The following is a 16,579-nucleotide window of genomic DNA, read 5'->3' as shown; positions in this document are numbered from 1 at the left end:
CTGCCAAGCAAAGCAGATGCCAGTGGGGTGGCATTAGGATCTTCGTATTATCTCATCGTCTTTCGACTGCGGTCAGGGTCCATCCTTCGTTGATCAGCATGTATGGTTTTAAGGCCGATTTTTTCTAATCCGCCTTCCTTTGGGGTCATATAGCGTCACTACTTCCATCAATGTGGAATGCTTGACACCTGGAGGAAACACTTTGCTGTTTTCAAATTTACGTCATACAGCAGTCCGACTTCAATCTCAGATCTCTTCGTAATACAATTATTTGCAGTACGAAGGCTTGGTGTTCCTTATACCACCCCTAGACTTTGACCTTAACAGCGCGGCTAAACCGTAAGGAACAGAGCTACAGCTATCGTTGTCGCATCGAGGCTCGATAACCACATCAAGGTAACAGCTTTTGATATGTATGCGTGGTAACAGAGGGAAACTCAAGTGTGACGAAATGCCACCTTACTGTTACGACATCGTATGCCGACGAGAAGAAAACATAGCAGCGTGTGTACCATCTTTTAGTTGCTGCGGTATACTCTGGGACAGCTGCAACTTACAGGAGGAACTTCCTCACCTTCAGAAAATCTTCAAATCTCTCCTGAAGATATCCGTGATATCTTACCAAGCTGTACAGCGTGTCCAGAAATAAAAGCACGGGATACACACCCCACAAACAACACCTAAACTCTTCGCAATCTCTCATCTTTCTACCAAGTCTCGCGATTTGTACCATTCTGAATGAGGTATGGAGGACAACAATTGTCTCGGTAGATGATGATTCATAAATCGGTAGTAGANATTGTCTCGGTAGATGATGATTCATAAATCGGTAGTAGAGTTAGCAGGAAACCTGGGTGTCCTATAATTTTGTCGTGGAGTGTATGTTAATTCGATCATTTTCAGCTATACAGCTTCCATCTATAGCCGAGGGGAACCGTTTCGTTCCCTGGCCCAAAGTGATATGGAGTTAAAGTAACGAATCAGGTAGGAATGTCCGTGGTTCGAGCCAAATTTTAGCTTCTAACTTACCCCTGGTAAACTGAGATGTGTCTTATTTCCGACATTTTTCACGTATCTGGTAGCTGTATTTTGAAAGGATGATCGGCTGAATCAAACCCATCATTTTGTGTCCTGTTTCGGTGACTAGCGTTTTTTTCACCCGACTCACCTGTCACAATGCTTCTCTGTCTATTGAACTCTACCTTTATTTCGCCCAGCTTCTAATGTCGTCATTGAAGACCGCTGTCAACATATGATGACTGCAACGGATCAGATCATCCCTGATTGTCCGTAAGGAAGAGAATTATCATCTTTGCCTATTTATTGACTATCACAGGTGGTATTTCGGTGAGCTAAGTCGCGAAAAGACCAATGAGCTGCTGCTTGACCAGCCAGTGGGCACTTTTTTGGTGCGCGATAGCACCACTCATTCCGGTTTCGTGTTGACCGTTAAGTGAGTCTTTTGCAACTTACCCATAACATTCTGAAAGGGAATCCGATGGGGTAAAACGGTTTTTGATTCCATTCATGCCCATGAGTCAAAAGTTTCGTTTCGGCGAGTCGCTGTACGATTCATTGGATGATCTAATCAGACACTACATGAATTCAAAGTCAGCGATGCGCCTCACCCAACCAGCTCCTAAAGATGTTTACTTGGGACTTTATAATTTTCAAGCAAAGGTATGCTTTCTCTGTGTTCAACCTAGTTGTCTCCTCAATAAAGGATGACACAGAAGTTTCCTTCAGTCGGGCTGAGAGGTTGTACTTCATTCGACAAAAAGGGCAATGGATGTTGTGCAAAGCTGAATCGTCAGGACAAATCGGCTGGGTTCCGGTTAATTATGTGCAAGAGGTGGGTCCGGTTATTTACCTTTCTTCCTCAACGATCAGACGCCAATTTAGTATCTTTATTGCCTGGTGTGATTATTATTATCATATGCAGCAACTAACTCATAGTTGCACCGCAAAGTCCACTAGAGCGACCGCAGACGAAGTCGATCATGTTCAGTCATTATAGAGGAGTGAAAGCTCTAGTGTGGGTATTGGAACCCGATAATTTCTGCATGGGTTAAAAGTTATCCCCATATAAGTTTTGCTTCCATTCATCGATCTTGCGAAAGGGAAGTGGGTGACCTGGACACTAATTTTACCAAGTTGTAGCTCCAAACAGTTGGCAATTGATGTATCTCGGTCATAACATAAATTCAACGGGTTTGATCGTGATCAGTCACCGCAGAATCACGATCATTGTGGGTTGCTTTGCTGTAACAGCTGTGACGAATTACTAGGTGAGGTGTTTGAACATGCCTTTCATTATTCTTTTCAATTTTCCAATTTTCTTTCACAGAGGAATACATGCTGATTCATTGGTCATCGGTTTAACGTTACATAACCGCTAGTGGTAGCGACACGTGACCGCTGGCTCTCTGGTACCATGATTAACCACAGTGAGAGCCCAATGTTTTGTGCGTCTGCGTCTCCCAGAAACCTACATCTCTGTAAGCACGCTTGTCAATATTCAGATCGTTTGTGGGGATAGATGAATAATGTGGCTATCATAGCTTCGTAGAGAACCTATTTGACCAGTGCACGGAGAAGCGATTTCACATCGAATAACGTAAAATAATAATCATTCAGCTGTAACATCCTTCGGTACCTGGCTGCCATAGCACACGAATGAAACACGAAGGCTTAGATACTGCCAGATTCCCCAAGTTTAGACACGATCAGTCGAGCTGGAGTGGTTGGGCCCGAACCATAGACCTTCGGGCCAGTACGTTCGCATCTTAACCACTGAGCCATCTCAGATCACTTATAAACGTCTGGAGAAAAATTCTGAAGTGATAGGTAGGACGGGAAAATTGGCACGTAGAGACAGGAAATTCGGAAAAAGGAGGACAACATGGCAAACGAGAAATGTGCTGTTCAATGAAATGTTTGCGAAATTTCAAGGCGTAATGTGGAAGACGACTGAGCTTAAAGGGATGTATGATTCCGTAGCATTTGTTGCTTGGTTTTGCAACGTGCATTCCAAGAGCCACGCTAACCACAAATCGTGGCCGTCAACAGAAGACCTCCGAAAAGGTTTCTACTGTATTTTGAACACGGATTTTACATCATTCAGAGAAGCCCTCATTTTGCTCGCGGTACCATAAAAGTCCTTTTTTGTTACCCTGTTGACGACATCGTTGTCCCAGTCCACCGACCGATGTGGGACACGTAAGGCTGAATTCCTCGATTCGTGGCTGGTATCTAAAACGCAGTGAAACTGTACTGTATAGTCAAGAAAATTGCTGTGCACACAAAACATTTTGAAGACATTTTCGCAACCGGCATCTCTTAGTAAAGTTGAAAGTAGACTTACGGCCTTAGGTGCTGGAATATTTGTGACGCTAATTCGTTGAACTGTATGGTAACGAAATTACTTAAAGGGACAGATTTTAGAGTCAGCCGGTGCTTCTGATAATGACAGTGATTATCGCGGTGATTTTGCAGTGTGTTTGTGATTGTAGTGCCGTCAATGCAACTATCTCCCAGTCATTACTATCCTTATTGCTTACAGGCATTGCGAGTGTTACACTTTCTCACCCCTTTATTACATCCCTTAGTTCTCTCCGGAACTTCATGCGAGACTCAGTGGGCAAAATGATCAAGCCTGTGTAGTTTCGGACTGTCGCAAAGGAAAGTTTCTGAGTCTTCCCAAAACTGGCAAGGTTATCAGGGCTCGCAATCCCAGCGCCTTTCTTGAGGGTCACTTGAAGATACAAGTTAGTTGAGCGCATTTCTTTATGGTTCTCTACTTTCCTGTCTGCCTTTTTTGAGGAACGTGACATTTTAAATATTACGCACTACCGCCCTTTAATATGACCCCATGCCTGCACGTATCAGTCGTAGGTGGCGCCCTAGATCTTCCGAAAAACGATGACTTTCAGGATTTCATCGGAAATATTGTCCACGGCTTCCTTCAGAACAACTGTTTCCGGTTTAATTGATTGATTCCTGGTCTTCATCAGCTGACTCTGTAGATCTAAATAATAATAACAATCGTTCAGCTGTAACACTTTCGGTGCCTAGCTACCGTGCCATCCGAAGGAAGTACGAGGGCTGGGATACTGCCAGGTTGCCCAAACCTAGACAGGGGAAGTTGAGGTCCAGAGGTCGGGTTCGAACCTCGGAGGGTCGGGACCCTCCGGTCAGTAAATTCGCGCTCTAACCACTTGAGCCATCTGTAGATCTAAAAAAACTTCGGACTGGTTGGACATACGATTAATTCACGCATTAGTAAAAATGAATGCAACTTGAACAATTGTCCTCGTTGGTATTTTCTGAACGAACTGGACGGATGCCGAGTTTCGTTATTCGCTTTTCCAGCCAGGCGTCTACTATCAACATAGGTGGTCGGGGCAGTTGGAGAAATTGTGCAAATGGTGATTGTCAGTTTTAAAACGATGGCCAGCTACCTCGTGCGAGAATTTACACGCATTTTAGGGTTCGCTCTATGACTATTGTTCACAAGTGTATTGTAGTAGCACTGGTGATCACTCATGATACTTTTCAACCTATTCACGGCGGAATGTGTTCCCTCATTCTTGTGAACAGTCGCTTTGCCATTTATCTGAAAAAGCATGGAAGGCACATGTACAAGGGTAAATACAAGTGGGACCGATCAGCTCGGACGACCGGTCTGTCTGAATCGATTTGGAGGAGAAGTTGATTTCAGTATTCGTAAAAGTGCTCATAAATGTATCATGGTGAAGACCTCGGTCGCTATATCATCATATCGACGTTGATGGTGGCTACATTTCACTTTTTCACTGTTAGTTGTGAACTTACTTCAACGGTGACTGGTGGAAACCGATTTGACTTCACAAGTATCCACAATGGAAAGTCGTTTGAGCACATCTGAAACACTGGTTCGCGTGCCGGAGAGTTGCCTGTTCCACAAATCTTTTTTTGATTGACTTATTGAACAGGCAATCTTGAAAGATGGTCAGACAATTGCCCGACAATGGAAATACAATGGCTTTAGTCACTGTCGTTTTCGCAACTGCTGTTCCCCAGTTTCGAAATCCCGGGCAATAATGGTTTCGAAAAGTGGAAAAAAAACTATGACCCAGTTACTTAGTCGATGGTGCCTCGGCACCCGGACAATCGCTGTCCACTAAACAAATGCTGAATATTTGCACAGGTGTCATGCATGGTATCGAAAAGTAGTCACCGTATTCAGCTGCAGCCATTCTGTACTTATTTTAACTAGTTTTGCCACAGAATATTCAGGCAGTTATGAATCACGAATATATTTGTAATTCAAGCTGGGGTTCGTTTACATGTGATGCAAAATTTCAAGTGAGTCCGTGTAAATACGGTTCTTCCCTATTTCCTCCTTGCGAAAAGTGCATGAATCTGCAGTTCTTGGCCTGGCGATGACGCCATACAGAAGCATTTGCTGACTTAGGAACATGCCAGCTACACACACGGTAGTTTGTAGCGCTCTCGACCAAAATGGGTGGCGCGTGAAGAGAGACTATTCTGGTTGTCAATCGATCCAAACAAACCACTCGATGCAATATTTCGATATAACGTTTGTCCGGGTTTTTCGGGATCATCCCGGTTATTAGTGCAATTTTAGTGTGATGTAATTTTTACCACAGACTGTTCGGTAAGTGCCTGTTTGTCACTCATCGTTGTGTCAGTTAAGGTGACAAGAATTTAGATTTTACTCTAGCAACAGTGAGTTCACTGTGTTCTGGTGTATACACAAGTATTGGATACTAGATGGGACTGCCTAGAACTATATGTAGTGGTTATTTGTTTAAGACTATTCAGAAACGTGCTACCTCTGTCCAGCCATCATCTTGTTCCTAGAAACTTGTTGCCTGAACCTCATTCGGATGACAGCTTTACATAGAAACCTGAATTAAAGGCAGCAGCTCGCAAACTCAGTACCGGTGGCTGGGAACCCGACCAACGTAACGGATCTCAACCTGTTTTTTTCAGACTACCTAACTGAAGTTTTCCTGTCGTTTACCCTTAAATCTTTGTTGGGTAAGCAAAATGACAAAGTCGGGCTATTGAAAGACTCACGGAAGCCACTTCGTGGTTACAATCTTGATTAGCACTACAGTTGGAGTGGGAAGACACCTATGCTGCCTTTGCTACTGATCACTTCACCTCTTTTTCTTTTTTCATTTTATAGAAATTAAGCACCATCCGGTGCCACTGACTTTCTTTATTCGTTATTAAAAAGCGAACTCCACTGAAGCTAAGGTGTCGTGTATGTACGAGCGGAAGTTGACCCTACCGACCTGAGAATCTTGAGTGTCCTCAAACGTTCATAGTCTGGCGCAAATCACTTGGCGCTGTTCTGTTCTCAGCGAAATCCTGCATAAGTAACTGCTTATCCTGAGAGTAAATAAGCCCTACGGAGTAAAAGTGGCTGAGAGATGTACAACACCTGCCTAAAAATTATCTACCAAAGAAGTTGCCGTTTTTCATTCCGAACACACTGGTGAGATATCCGAGGAGAGCAGTACCTATCATGGCTGCGAAAAATTAAGGGCACCCCGAGCCCACTGGGTACTGTGTGATTTTGGCCCCCTTCTGTTTTGGGTCTAGGTGATTTTTCCTGCACTTGGTTGGAAACCCTGGTGAACATTTTACATCACCGATACCAATGGCGTTTCGGCCCATCACATTCCAGCCGGACCGCCTGGTTAAAGGTTGTCTGTCTCTACATGTATTGACATATTGGTGGGATCATTCCAACTGATTATGCTTTCATCGTGTATTATTGTCCCAAGATATAAATAAGTAACTTGTCATTGACCGTTTTCCAGTGAAGATGGGAGGCATTGGCGATCGCTTACCCGCCCTACTGTGCGCAGCTGGTAAGACGACTCGGCTGATCTCATCACGCGACGGCTGATGTGGCACAACGGCACTTTTATCTGTAAAATTCATGTTTGTATATGGGCTGAGATACTATCGAGGTGTCCAAACCTAAACGGAAAGAAAACTAGGGTCCTCAACCGGAACCTTTGGCTCAAAAGCCTGACCGCAAAGCAGCGGTGGTTGGCTTGAGAGTTCTCGAGTAGCCCAAATTCTAGGGAACAAATTGCCACACTTATTCCAACCCCAAAACTGCAGGGTCGGAAAACTGCGTTTGTCAAACCTCAGTCTGTTGACCAACCTCGCAGATGCTGCATGGGCATCTTCCTCTAATTGTTTACTAAAGTACGCAAGCTGTCGCACCACGATACTGTCTCTGTCTTCGCGATAGCCGTTTAATGCAACCACAGAGCAAGAAAAATGCCAAATATGGTAGGCCGGACCGATAGTCCGACTCCACTTTCGCTGAGGAAAACGCCACGTACCAATCCGCGTTAATCATCAATACGCGTTTTGTTCCTATAAGGATTTTCCAGTAGTCCTGCTTATTTGCTGTTCGTTCGTGGAAATCGGTTCCGTTATTTCTATCTCATACCGTGCCCCTCTTCCAATTCCCAGGTAGGCGAACTGCTCCGAGTTTACAAAGTCCTACAGGATGGATTTTGTGAAGTCTGGCGTGAGGATCAAGTCAGTGGCCTTGTTCCCATAAATTATCTGGAGTTACTAGACGACTGATGGAAGCCTAATTTGGTCAGGTTTGAACTTTGCTACGCCTTTTCGCACCCGATTCAAATGTACAAATGATTTCTTGATAATTTGTCCTCTATTTCTAATAAACTATGATGGTTTTACTAGTCTGCCGTTCTTCTCACAACCGGTATGCGTTGGTTTGATTGACCTGCTTGTAAATAGATAATTCCACCATTTTCTTAGAGCCGAATACATACTTGCCTCCTTGCTAGTTTAGCTGAGTGTTCCCGATAACCTTGAAATTATGTACGCTTTGCTTCTACTGCTGTCAGCCTGGTTGTCAAGACAGAATCTTTAAACTGCCTTGTGATTCTGGTATTTGTATGAAGTATATTCGGCCCGAAGTACCGATCTTCTGGTCTGGTATGAACTTAAGCCTCGAGATACGTTTGACATGCGACTAATTCCTTTCCTACTCTAGCGCTATATCTTGTCTAATTGCGAGCTAATCACACTGCTGACCAGCCACTCGTGGCCGAACGGTTAAGTGTTCAAACTACTAGTCAGAAGGTCGCGGGTTCGAGACTCTCCGGAGTTTCGTGAGACTGCTGATGATTCCCAATAAGGATGAAACAGCTGTAAAGTGCTTCTCGGCTTTTCAGCATAGATTGGCTTCAATTACAGGACGAAATCTCTTCAAAAAATAAATAAAACGCTGCACAACTTCGAGATCATCTCCCTGGATTATAAATGGCGTGTGTAGTGACTGCATGTCCAGGAGCATGACCTTACACTTTGTGGGTTCAAAGTGCATACCAAAGGACGGGATGACTTTAGTCAGTTCATCCAAAAACACTTGCGCCTTCTGCTTTTCGAAGACGAGAACGATGTCGTCTGCTTATTCCAGATCGACAAGGTTTTCTTCAGATGCTATCCGAACACCAGACCTTGAAGACCTTCCAGCGGTCGTCTCACTATCTCATTGATTACGATATCAAATAAGAATGAGGAGAGTAGACAACCCTTACAGACACCACTTTGCGCACGAGGTTTTCTTAGATGCTATCCGAACACCAGACCTTGAAGACCTTCCAGCGGTCGTCTCACTATCTCATTGATTACGATATCAAATAAGAATGAGGAGAGTAGACAACCCTTACAGACACCACTTTGCGCACGGAAGCTTTTGGAAAGCTGTCCGTATGTTCTCACAAGTCCTGAAGTCTGAGACAACAGAGGACTTATGCTCACAAGCTTCCCTCCTTGATGAGTAAGCATGTTAAGGAGAGCAGACAGGTCATCTGAGTCGAATGCGCCAAATCGTAGCGGACGTTTGCGATGGGGTTTATAAGAATATGCACGGAACTGAGTAAGCAAGTAAGCGCGGAAATTGTCTATCTGACCGCTCCAATCCTAAATAAAAGGAGCTATTGAGGTTGTTAGACGGGTCGATTCTAGTTTGCTCTTGAGCACCTGGTTATTCCATCCTGTTTGATTGATGCTAAATGTCACATGAAAATCAGTGGTGGACAGGGTAGAATTAATCGGTTTACGAACAACAGTGCCGTTTGGTGCGGGGAACTTAACACACCCAAATGTTCTGTCGAATGGAGGATCCAACTATACCATGCCGGAGCTAGGTGCAACGCGGAACGTCTGTTCCTCGAGTGAAGTGGAAACTTTTCAGGTTACAGTATGAGTATCAGATCCACCGACTTTATCCTGCTCATCGACTACTTTTTCAAGCTATCACTGCGCATCGTCTGATCTGAACCTACAGCATTAGGGCCGACTTCAATTTTTTATTAGAGTATCAATGTCGTCGATTCGGATGGTGTCAATATTTGTTTCTGGTTGTTTAAGTGTAATCTAAGGCGTCGAAATACATCATATTTATGGAAAAATGGTTCATTATCAGATTCTAACTTTATTCAGCGTGATTTATTAGATCAGTTATAATATCGCATCACGTGACTAGGTGGACGCACTGTACTACGTATTGTATTACTAGTGAGTTGCCTCAGTCCAGTTCAGTCGTGTTACCATGAACCCTGGATCCCGTCGCGTCGTCATTGTATTACTAGTGATTTGCCTCAGTCCAGTCGTGTTACCATGAACCCTGGATCCCGTCGACTTATGTCAACCCACCTTTGTGGCCGGAATGAACTAACGCGCCTAAGATTCTATGGTGTGGTCTTCATGTCTCGTTACTGAATCGTGGCTTATTCCATTCGCACTACTCTTGTTAGCAGCCAGGGCATGGTGAGGTCAGGCAATCCCATGATCAAATCAGCATATCTATTTTTTCCGATTTAGTTTACCAAGTTTTATCGTTAGGATCGGCACCCAAGCTTTCAGGTGATCAATCTTCCCGACCTGGAAGCTAGTAATCGGATTTCGTGAATGGACCTGGATTTTAGGCCCTCTGGTCAGCGGTTCATGCATTAACTGCTGTGTTACTTCGAACCGATCTTTCAGAGATTGGACGCTGCTTATTGACAAGTATTTACACTTTTGTGTAGATACGACCAATCACTGTATGATGTTTTGACTGCCAGACATGAAGTAACTTCTCATCCAAAAGTACCTTTGCTAGTAGGCCTTTTTTTCTGGGTGACTGCTGAAGCAACGGATCGCGATCGTTTTACACCCAAGTAACTACGGTACCAGGCTACTGAGGCCGTCGTTTTAGTATTTCCAGCGGTCCAAATCGTACTCGAGAGGAAGTTGGCACTCGGATAATCTTTACATGTTAGTGGTTGCAGGATTTTTAACATGCACACTCACATGACTCTTGTTTGAACAATCGTCCTGTTGTCCTGGTGCAATCTGGTGAGTCCATGCCAAAGGGGAGAAGCATTGGAACCAAGTTTCGCTCATCAGCAGGGCATATTCTTCGTCGTGCTGGGTTTCGAACTCCGCACGTCTGACATCCGAGGTGAGCGTATTACCACTACTCCACCAGCGTACGCTGGACTCATCTGAGCAGGTGAACATGTACGTACTCGAGTGATGTGGGCAGAAAGCTCAACGCCTCGAACGACGACCCAGTAACATACGTTGGTTGTGTCGATCAATGAGCCCGTCTGTCAGGACTTCTGAGTCAGGTGACGTCACAGACACTTGAAATCTGGACACATTTGTTTTCAGATTTGGTGGTTGCGGTATTCGTAGAATGTACACTCACATGGCACTCGATTGAACAGTTTACCGAAGTAGCGCGCCTGACTGCTTTAAAGTGACTAGAGGAAGTCGCTTTTTCTCGTAAGACCCTATTCTATTCTAAATCCTAAATTCAATTTTGGACATCATCGAAATAGGCTAGGTGCTCCTTAGAGCGTACTTCAGAGAGGCCGCTGGTGTATTCACTCTCATACCAACTGTTAATTGTGTCAATATTGTGCCATGCAACTCGTGGATGTCCTGTAACGGTGTTCTTTGCGTGTGGCTTCAAGAAGCAGCACTTGCTTCATCGAATTCTGGTGATACAGAAAATATCCAAAAACGTTTTTCTCAAGAGCCTAACGTTAGCTCGGTAATGTTTCTAAAGGTGATGAGTGATCATTGTGTATTGATCTCAGGACCTGGCCTATTACAACCGACGTGACCGCTCCACAACTAAACCATCATTGAACGACTCAGCGCCGTGGTGACCAGAATAACCAGATTCGCCACCGTCATTCTCATACCCCAAGGTGCAATTCACAATTCACACCTGCTAGCTATGGGATTACCCCCTTCTTCAGCAAGTCCAGCTCGTGTGTCAGTAACAGGAGTACGGGTGATTAACGATACGACAAAACCTGAAGTTCAAGTTCCCTGACTTATGTAGCAGTTTCCATCTTTCTTGATCTCCTAAAAAGCTGATCCTTTGAAGAGTAGTCGGGTCATGGCTACCAAAATATTGCGGTGCTTTTAGAAATTGTGGTATCTTAGTCATTAATTCAACAGTACGGTTCGCGGAACCAAAACAAGTGATCTTTCCAATGGAAAGGTCCTCGTTCAGAGGGGGCAGATTGATTCATTGCCACCTCTTGATTGATACCAATGTAACGTGGTGAACCAAAGTTATAGTCATCAGCCCCTGGCATCATAAATGAGCCGTTTACAGCCATCTAGCTTAACTCAAATAAAAACGAAAACTAAATAAAAAACACTACCATTACTTCAAAAGACTTACCCCATTGTAAGCTGGCACTAGATCATTGTTGAGTTACTGAACGTAGCTTCGTACCGTAATTAACTTCGTTCCGTATTGCAAACATGTATGTGTTGCTTTCACATCTTAATGTAGACAATGCTCCGGGTCAGCTCTCGGTTGAGTGCCCGCCATTGTCGTATGATACTGTATCATCAGTTTGTACTATCAACTATTTGACGTGACTGTCGAATAATCAGTCTGACAGATTCATTGCGATGTTTTGTTCTTAAGTAAATAGTTAATTGTTCCGGGTACAACTTCATGTTCCTTTCTCGGCTTTGGGCGGTTTACTTGAAGTGTCCGGAGGCGAGCAGCTGCTACGGACCAGAAAACGCATACCCTTTTTGGTCGGCATATAGGCCAGAGGGTCTCGAGCACTTTTATTTCAGCGCTTTTCTCACCATTATAAAGATTCTAGCTCGACCGTGTGGGCAGTTCTGTGATAAGCACAGCTGTGACGATTAAAGCCTATCTCATTCTGTCGTGCCTGTTGATATACCCTAGTAGGTGGAACGGCAATCCAAGAACGGGCACAGGGGTTGCGATCCACAACTAACTAGGGGGAGGCCTCGAAAAGATTTCATGACGCCAAAATAGTTTGTGCAACGGAAATGCCTTCTGTTTGGGAGTTTCCTGTTGAGGATTTAGTATCAAAATTTCGGCAGCATCGAATCCATGTACGAAGTGTCTCTGCGGATGTAGTTGCGATTTCGAAGTTTTGTGCATTTTGTCTTGGTATATTAAGTCAAGACTCGCAGTGTATCTCCTAGAGTACGTTATCCGGATGGTAGCACCACAGTCGGTTCCTGAAATAGGGTTCGGAATCTCGAATTCACTCCACTGTGGGGGAAGCTTTCTCTCCTGGATGACTCACAACCCCATCTAAATTGTCCTGTCTTTACTAAGCAAAACCTTTTTGAGCTCGAGATGGCTCAGTGGTTAAGGTGCGAACCCAACCTCAACATTTGGAGCGCTCTTGTCCAGGCCTAGGTAACCTGGTAGTATCTCAACCTGTTAGTTCTCAGTCCTCTCGCTTCCTTTGGGTGGGGTGGCAGCCATGTGCTCAAAGTGTTACGGCTGAACGGAGGGATAGCATGTCCTTTCAGTCATTAGCTGCAGTCAGGAAACCTTCACTTCGTTCATCTCCGGGGGCTCGTTTGAAGGCGCTTATGTTCTGTTCGTCCCATGCCTTTGTGAAACCGCACACATCCAAATGTCGTTATAAAGCAATTTTTTGGGAACGTGATATAGATTGCTTAACCTCTTTCTGCTAAACCACGTTTCTTTCCAGGTTAAAGTTTTTAACCCAATGCCCATTGTGATGATTGGGCACAGTCGTGTATCCCGGTCAGAGAATCATCAACAGTATATATTTGGTGATTTAGAGCTCGAACGCGCTCGCTATAGATCACTTTGAGTAGCCACCAGTATTATGGTGATACGATGTGCATCTTTCGGAATAGCACTTGGATGAGTTGGTCTTGACAACTTGATATCTTTTCTTGACGGGACACACTACCCTAAGGTTGCTTGAAACATTCCGATGGCTCAAGAATGGTTTCGCTTCCCTCGACGCTCATCAGATAGACACAATCCCCGAGTTTGCGTCAACCTTGTGTACTATTTGAACACCGAATGGTACGCAACTGGTGAAACACTCATTTTTAAAGTAATACGTTCCTAAACGATCACTCATCTTAATTGGTGGAGATATTTTCCATGTTTGACGGCATGCTATGGCGGTCTACCATGTTAAGGGCCATCAACTGTCTACTGTCTACTCTCACGAAATTTCGTGGTTACAACTACACTTATGCGGCAAATCGTGCTTTTAAGCGAGGTGACTTCAGAATCTTTGTTCCTGAGCGAAAAGTGTTGGACTCGACCGCATGAGTCTGATTGGATAACAGATAAAATAACAGAATGGATCAGCTGCAGCACCCTTCAGGTGCATAGTTGCCAACAAAAGAACACACGAGGGCTGGGATAGGTCCAGGTTTCCCAAGCAAGGATCAGTCGAGATAAACCAGTTGGATTCTAACCATGGACCTCACTGTCATTTAGTTCACGCCTTAACCACTGAGCCATCTCAAGCTGCTTGGACTATATAGTAACCAACAAGAGCGCTTCTGTGTGATAAGACGTCGTACTACAGACATCCAGTCGACATTCGATGTGGGCCCTTTTCCAGACACGCGCGAATTTCGCTGGGCATCAACACGCTACGGTAACATACACCATTGTTCTAAATGTTGATCACACTGGAAAAGTTATTACGTTGGGTTCATTTTTGCTTTATTTTGCCTTATTTTAGCTTCACAATGCTTCCGAAAGTTGGTAAATTAGTTCTTTCTCGTACCGCGTTGTTAGTGTGTGACCTTCAAGAGAAATTCCGAACAAATATTGCTCATTTCCAAGCTATCACTGAGGTGTCCGGTCGCTTGCTTAAAGCTGCTCGAATCTTGGGTATGCGGACCGTGGTCACGGAAATGTACCCGAAAGGTAAGTTGGGTTTTCCTTCACTCAAGGGTCGCGTTCCATTGGTTATATAGGCCTTAAAGTACTTCGCTTTGGCTAGCAAATAGAGGTAGAATTTCTTACTACAATTCCACCGATAAACTCGATGGTTGTGGCCACGCCGGCAGTCAACACATGAGATTACCCTTTCCCATCCTCTTTCTCTAAAGAAAGCCTACAAACCGAGTGTGACGAAATGACCCCAGATGGTTTTTCTCATATCTACCCTCAGATTTGCGGATCTTATCACACAACCGTAATCTGTTGTGCACCATATTTTCTGATAGGCAGAGCCGAGTAATCATACCCAGCTCACCCAACACCATTGTGACACGCCCAAAGGTGCACATAACTGATGAAACGGTCACTAGAGATTCTAGAGCATTGGGTGAATCACTCGCGCACTACAATTACCTTCTCGATCGATGGCGAAACACTTGCAAATCAATTTCCAAGCAACAGATCTTCAAGAACTACCGGAATCTTGACAAAGTGGTAACGCTCAGTTCTTATCGATGGATATCTAATTATTCTTGGTGCATCTCAGGTAATCTAAGATTGTTTGACATCGGTACGGCTGCACACCTGTCCCTCCGAGTGATTCCGAGCTTTGTGTGGCTCTACGTACCGTCCTTGGCGTTTTGCCCTAGTTTGCATGACTCAAGCACGTTTCCATGTGTTTCAAGTACTTATAATAGGTTTAAAGTGTGTAATAAACCTTTTTAAACCTCTTGAGGCCTCCAACAGTTTAATTTTGCGACGTATAAGGTAGAAACTGTAGGCGTGATGACCATTCATTTCAGTGTTATTTTTCCAGCGATTTGCAAATCTAGAACAGACAAGACGGCTTGATTTTAGGGTATACAACGGACTAGAAAGAAGTACATTCTTTTGCGGGCTTGCTTCCGACGACTTTCGAAGCAACACTGTGTCATCACTGAAGCTTATTTTTGTTGATTTTCGACAATTAACCACTCTTAAGGTCACATCACTGCGAGGAAGGGAGTATATTTTTTCATTGGCACGTTTATCATTTTCCCTTTTTCAACTAAAGGCTATCTTTCGTCAGTTTTTATCTGCGATTTCTACATCCTATCCCGTTAGGTTTAGGCCATACCGTCCCCGAACTTGGAGATCTCAGCGGTATTCCTGTCATTCCAAAGACATCGTTCACCATGTGCACTGAGGAGGTGAATAGCGCTATGGAGTTTGGCAAACAGATTGATGCTGTCCTACTTTGCGGGATCGAGGCTCACGTGTGTGTCCAGGCGACCGCGTTGGATCTTGTTGAACGTGGTGTTCATGTGCACTGTATTGTGGATGCCTGCTCGTCACGTAATATGGTCGACTATATATATACTATCTCTATTGAAATTCTCTGGTTGTTCATTGTGGTAGATTTCAGCTGAGACTGTCTCTAATGGGTATAAATTGTTCCTACATATTAGTCTTCCTGGCGTCTCTTGGTCCCACCACTATGGCATTCTGTTCAGTAAGTGATCTTTATCCCTTACGTCTGATTGTCTCTAGTTCATGTGGTTGATTAAGCCGATCAGTGGAACCAATTTATCCGTTTTTGTGCATAGCAATTGTTTACAGTTCTCAAGCTATTTCACATGTTGCATGTTCGTAGTTATGCAGTTTTCCACCCTGTGTTATTTTTCAGTGCTGTCTGAGTAACTGATGAACTTCCAATGAAATATTGAAACTTTTCAAAGCAGTTCACGGGATCACGTTCCTCATCCAATTAAATAAATGTCACTGGTTTATTAGCTTTGGATACGTCCACCGCGAAAGATGCACCATGTGTCGAAGACAAGGCGTTTAGTTGGGCCGACTTTGTTGTCGGGCAGACTTATTCTTTGTGCTTAGTATATTTGTCCCGGTATAGAGTATTGGCATGATGTTTGGTGGAAGCCCCCCCCCCCTCTTACTTATTCCTTGTGATTCAGCCCAACGCGGAGGGGTTCATTTCACTGATACTTATTCTTGATTCGATAGCAGATAAACTCTCTGTCAAAATGTATCGCCTCCTAATTTTTGTTGCCTTTATTACCACTGGAGCTATTCGGCCTGTATCGTTCGATCAGGCAACTTGTCTTTGCTCGTCAAGTACCCACTATGACTTTACCGCCGGTAATACTTTATTCTCCCTGGAACAGAGAAGGTGCCGTCTTTTTAGCCCTTGTCTTCAGTCATCCAAAAGCCAACTTGCCGTTTCTTTCGCATGTGTATTAAATTTAAGGTGGATTTCTGACCATGTGTTCCCCCTTCCCCATATAT

The 16,579-nt window shown here is 44.2% G+C and overlaps 2 protein-coding genes across 2 annotated transcripts in view; both read left to right on the top strand.

Annotated features, from left to right (window-relative positions):
* The window catches only part of T265_10594 (hypothetical protein), a gene marked incomplete at both ends in the record, with an annotated part of 21,070 nt that extends 13,341 nt beyond the window's left edge, over positions 1 to 7,729 (top strand). Inside the window, 5 exons of the mRNA XM_009177013.1 lie at positions 1,337 to 1,453; positions 1,491 to 1,680; positions 1,724 to 1,852; positions 3,609 to 3,767; positions 7,507 to 7,729. Coding sequence (XP_009175277.1) covers positions 1,337 to 1,453; positions 1,491 to 1,680; positions 1,724 to 1,852; positions 3,609 to 3,767; positions 7,507 to 7,623 — 712 coding nt within the window. The remainder of the gene's footprint in view (positions 1 to 1,336; positions 1,454 to 1,490; positions 1,681 to 1,723; positions 1,853 to 3,608; positions 3,768 to 7,506) is intronic.
* A 6,299-nt stretch (positions 7,730 to 14,028) lies between these two features.
* The window catches only part of T265_15198 (hypothetical protein), a gene marked incomplete at both ends in the record, with an annotated part of 4,100 nt that continues 1,549 nt past the window's right edge, over positions 14,029 to 16,579 (top strand). Inside the window, 2 exons of the mRNA XM_009177012.1 lie at positions 14,029 to 14,281; positions 15,407 to 15,639. Of these exons, the coding sequence (XP_009175276.1) occupies positions 14,029 to 14,281; positions 15,407 to 15,639 (486 nt within the window). The remainder of the gene's footprint in view (positions 14,282 to 15,406; positions 15,640 to 16,579) is intronic.

The sequence above is a fragment of the Opisthorchis viverrini genome (genome assembly GCF_000715545.1).
Source record: "Opisthorchis viverrini unplaced genomic scaffold opera_v5_383, whole genome shotgun sequence".
Taxonomy (NCBI): domain Eukaryota; kingdom Metazoa; phylum Platyhelminthes; class Trematoda; order Opisthorchiida; family Opisthorchiidae; genus Opisthorchis; species Opisthorchis viverrini.
The sequence above is the reverse complement of the archived record's forward strand: the minus strand, read 5'-3'. Positions and strand labels throughout refer to the sequence as shown.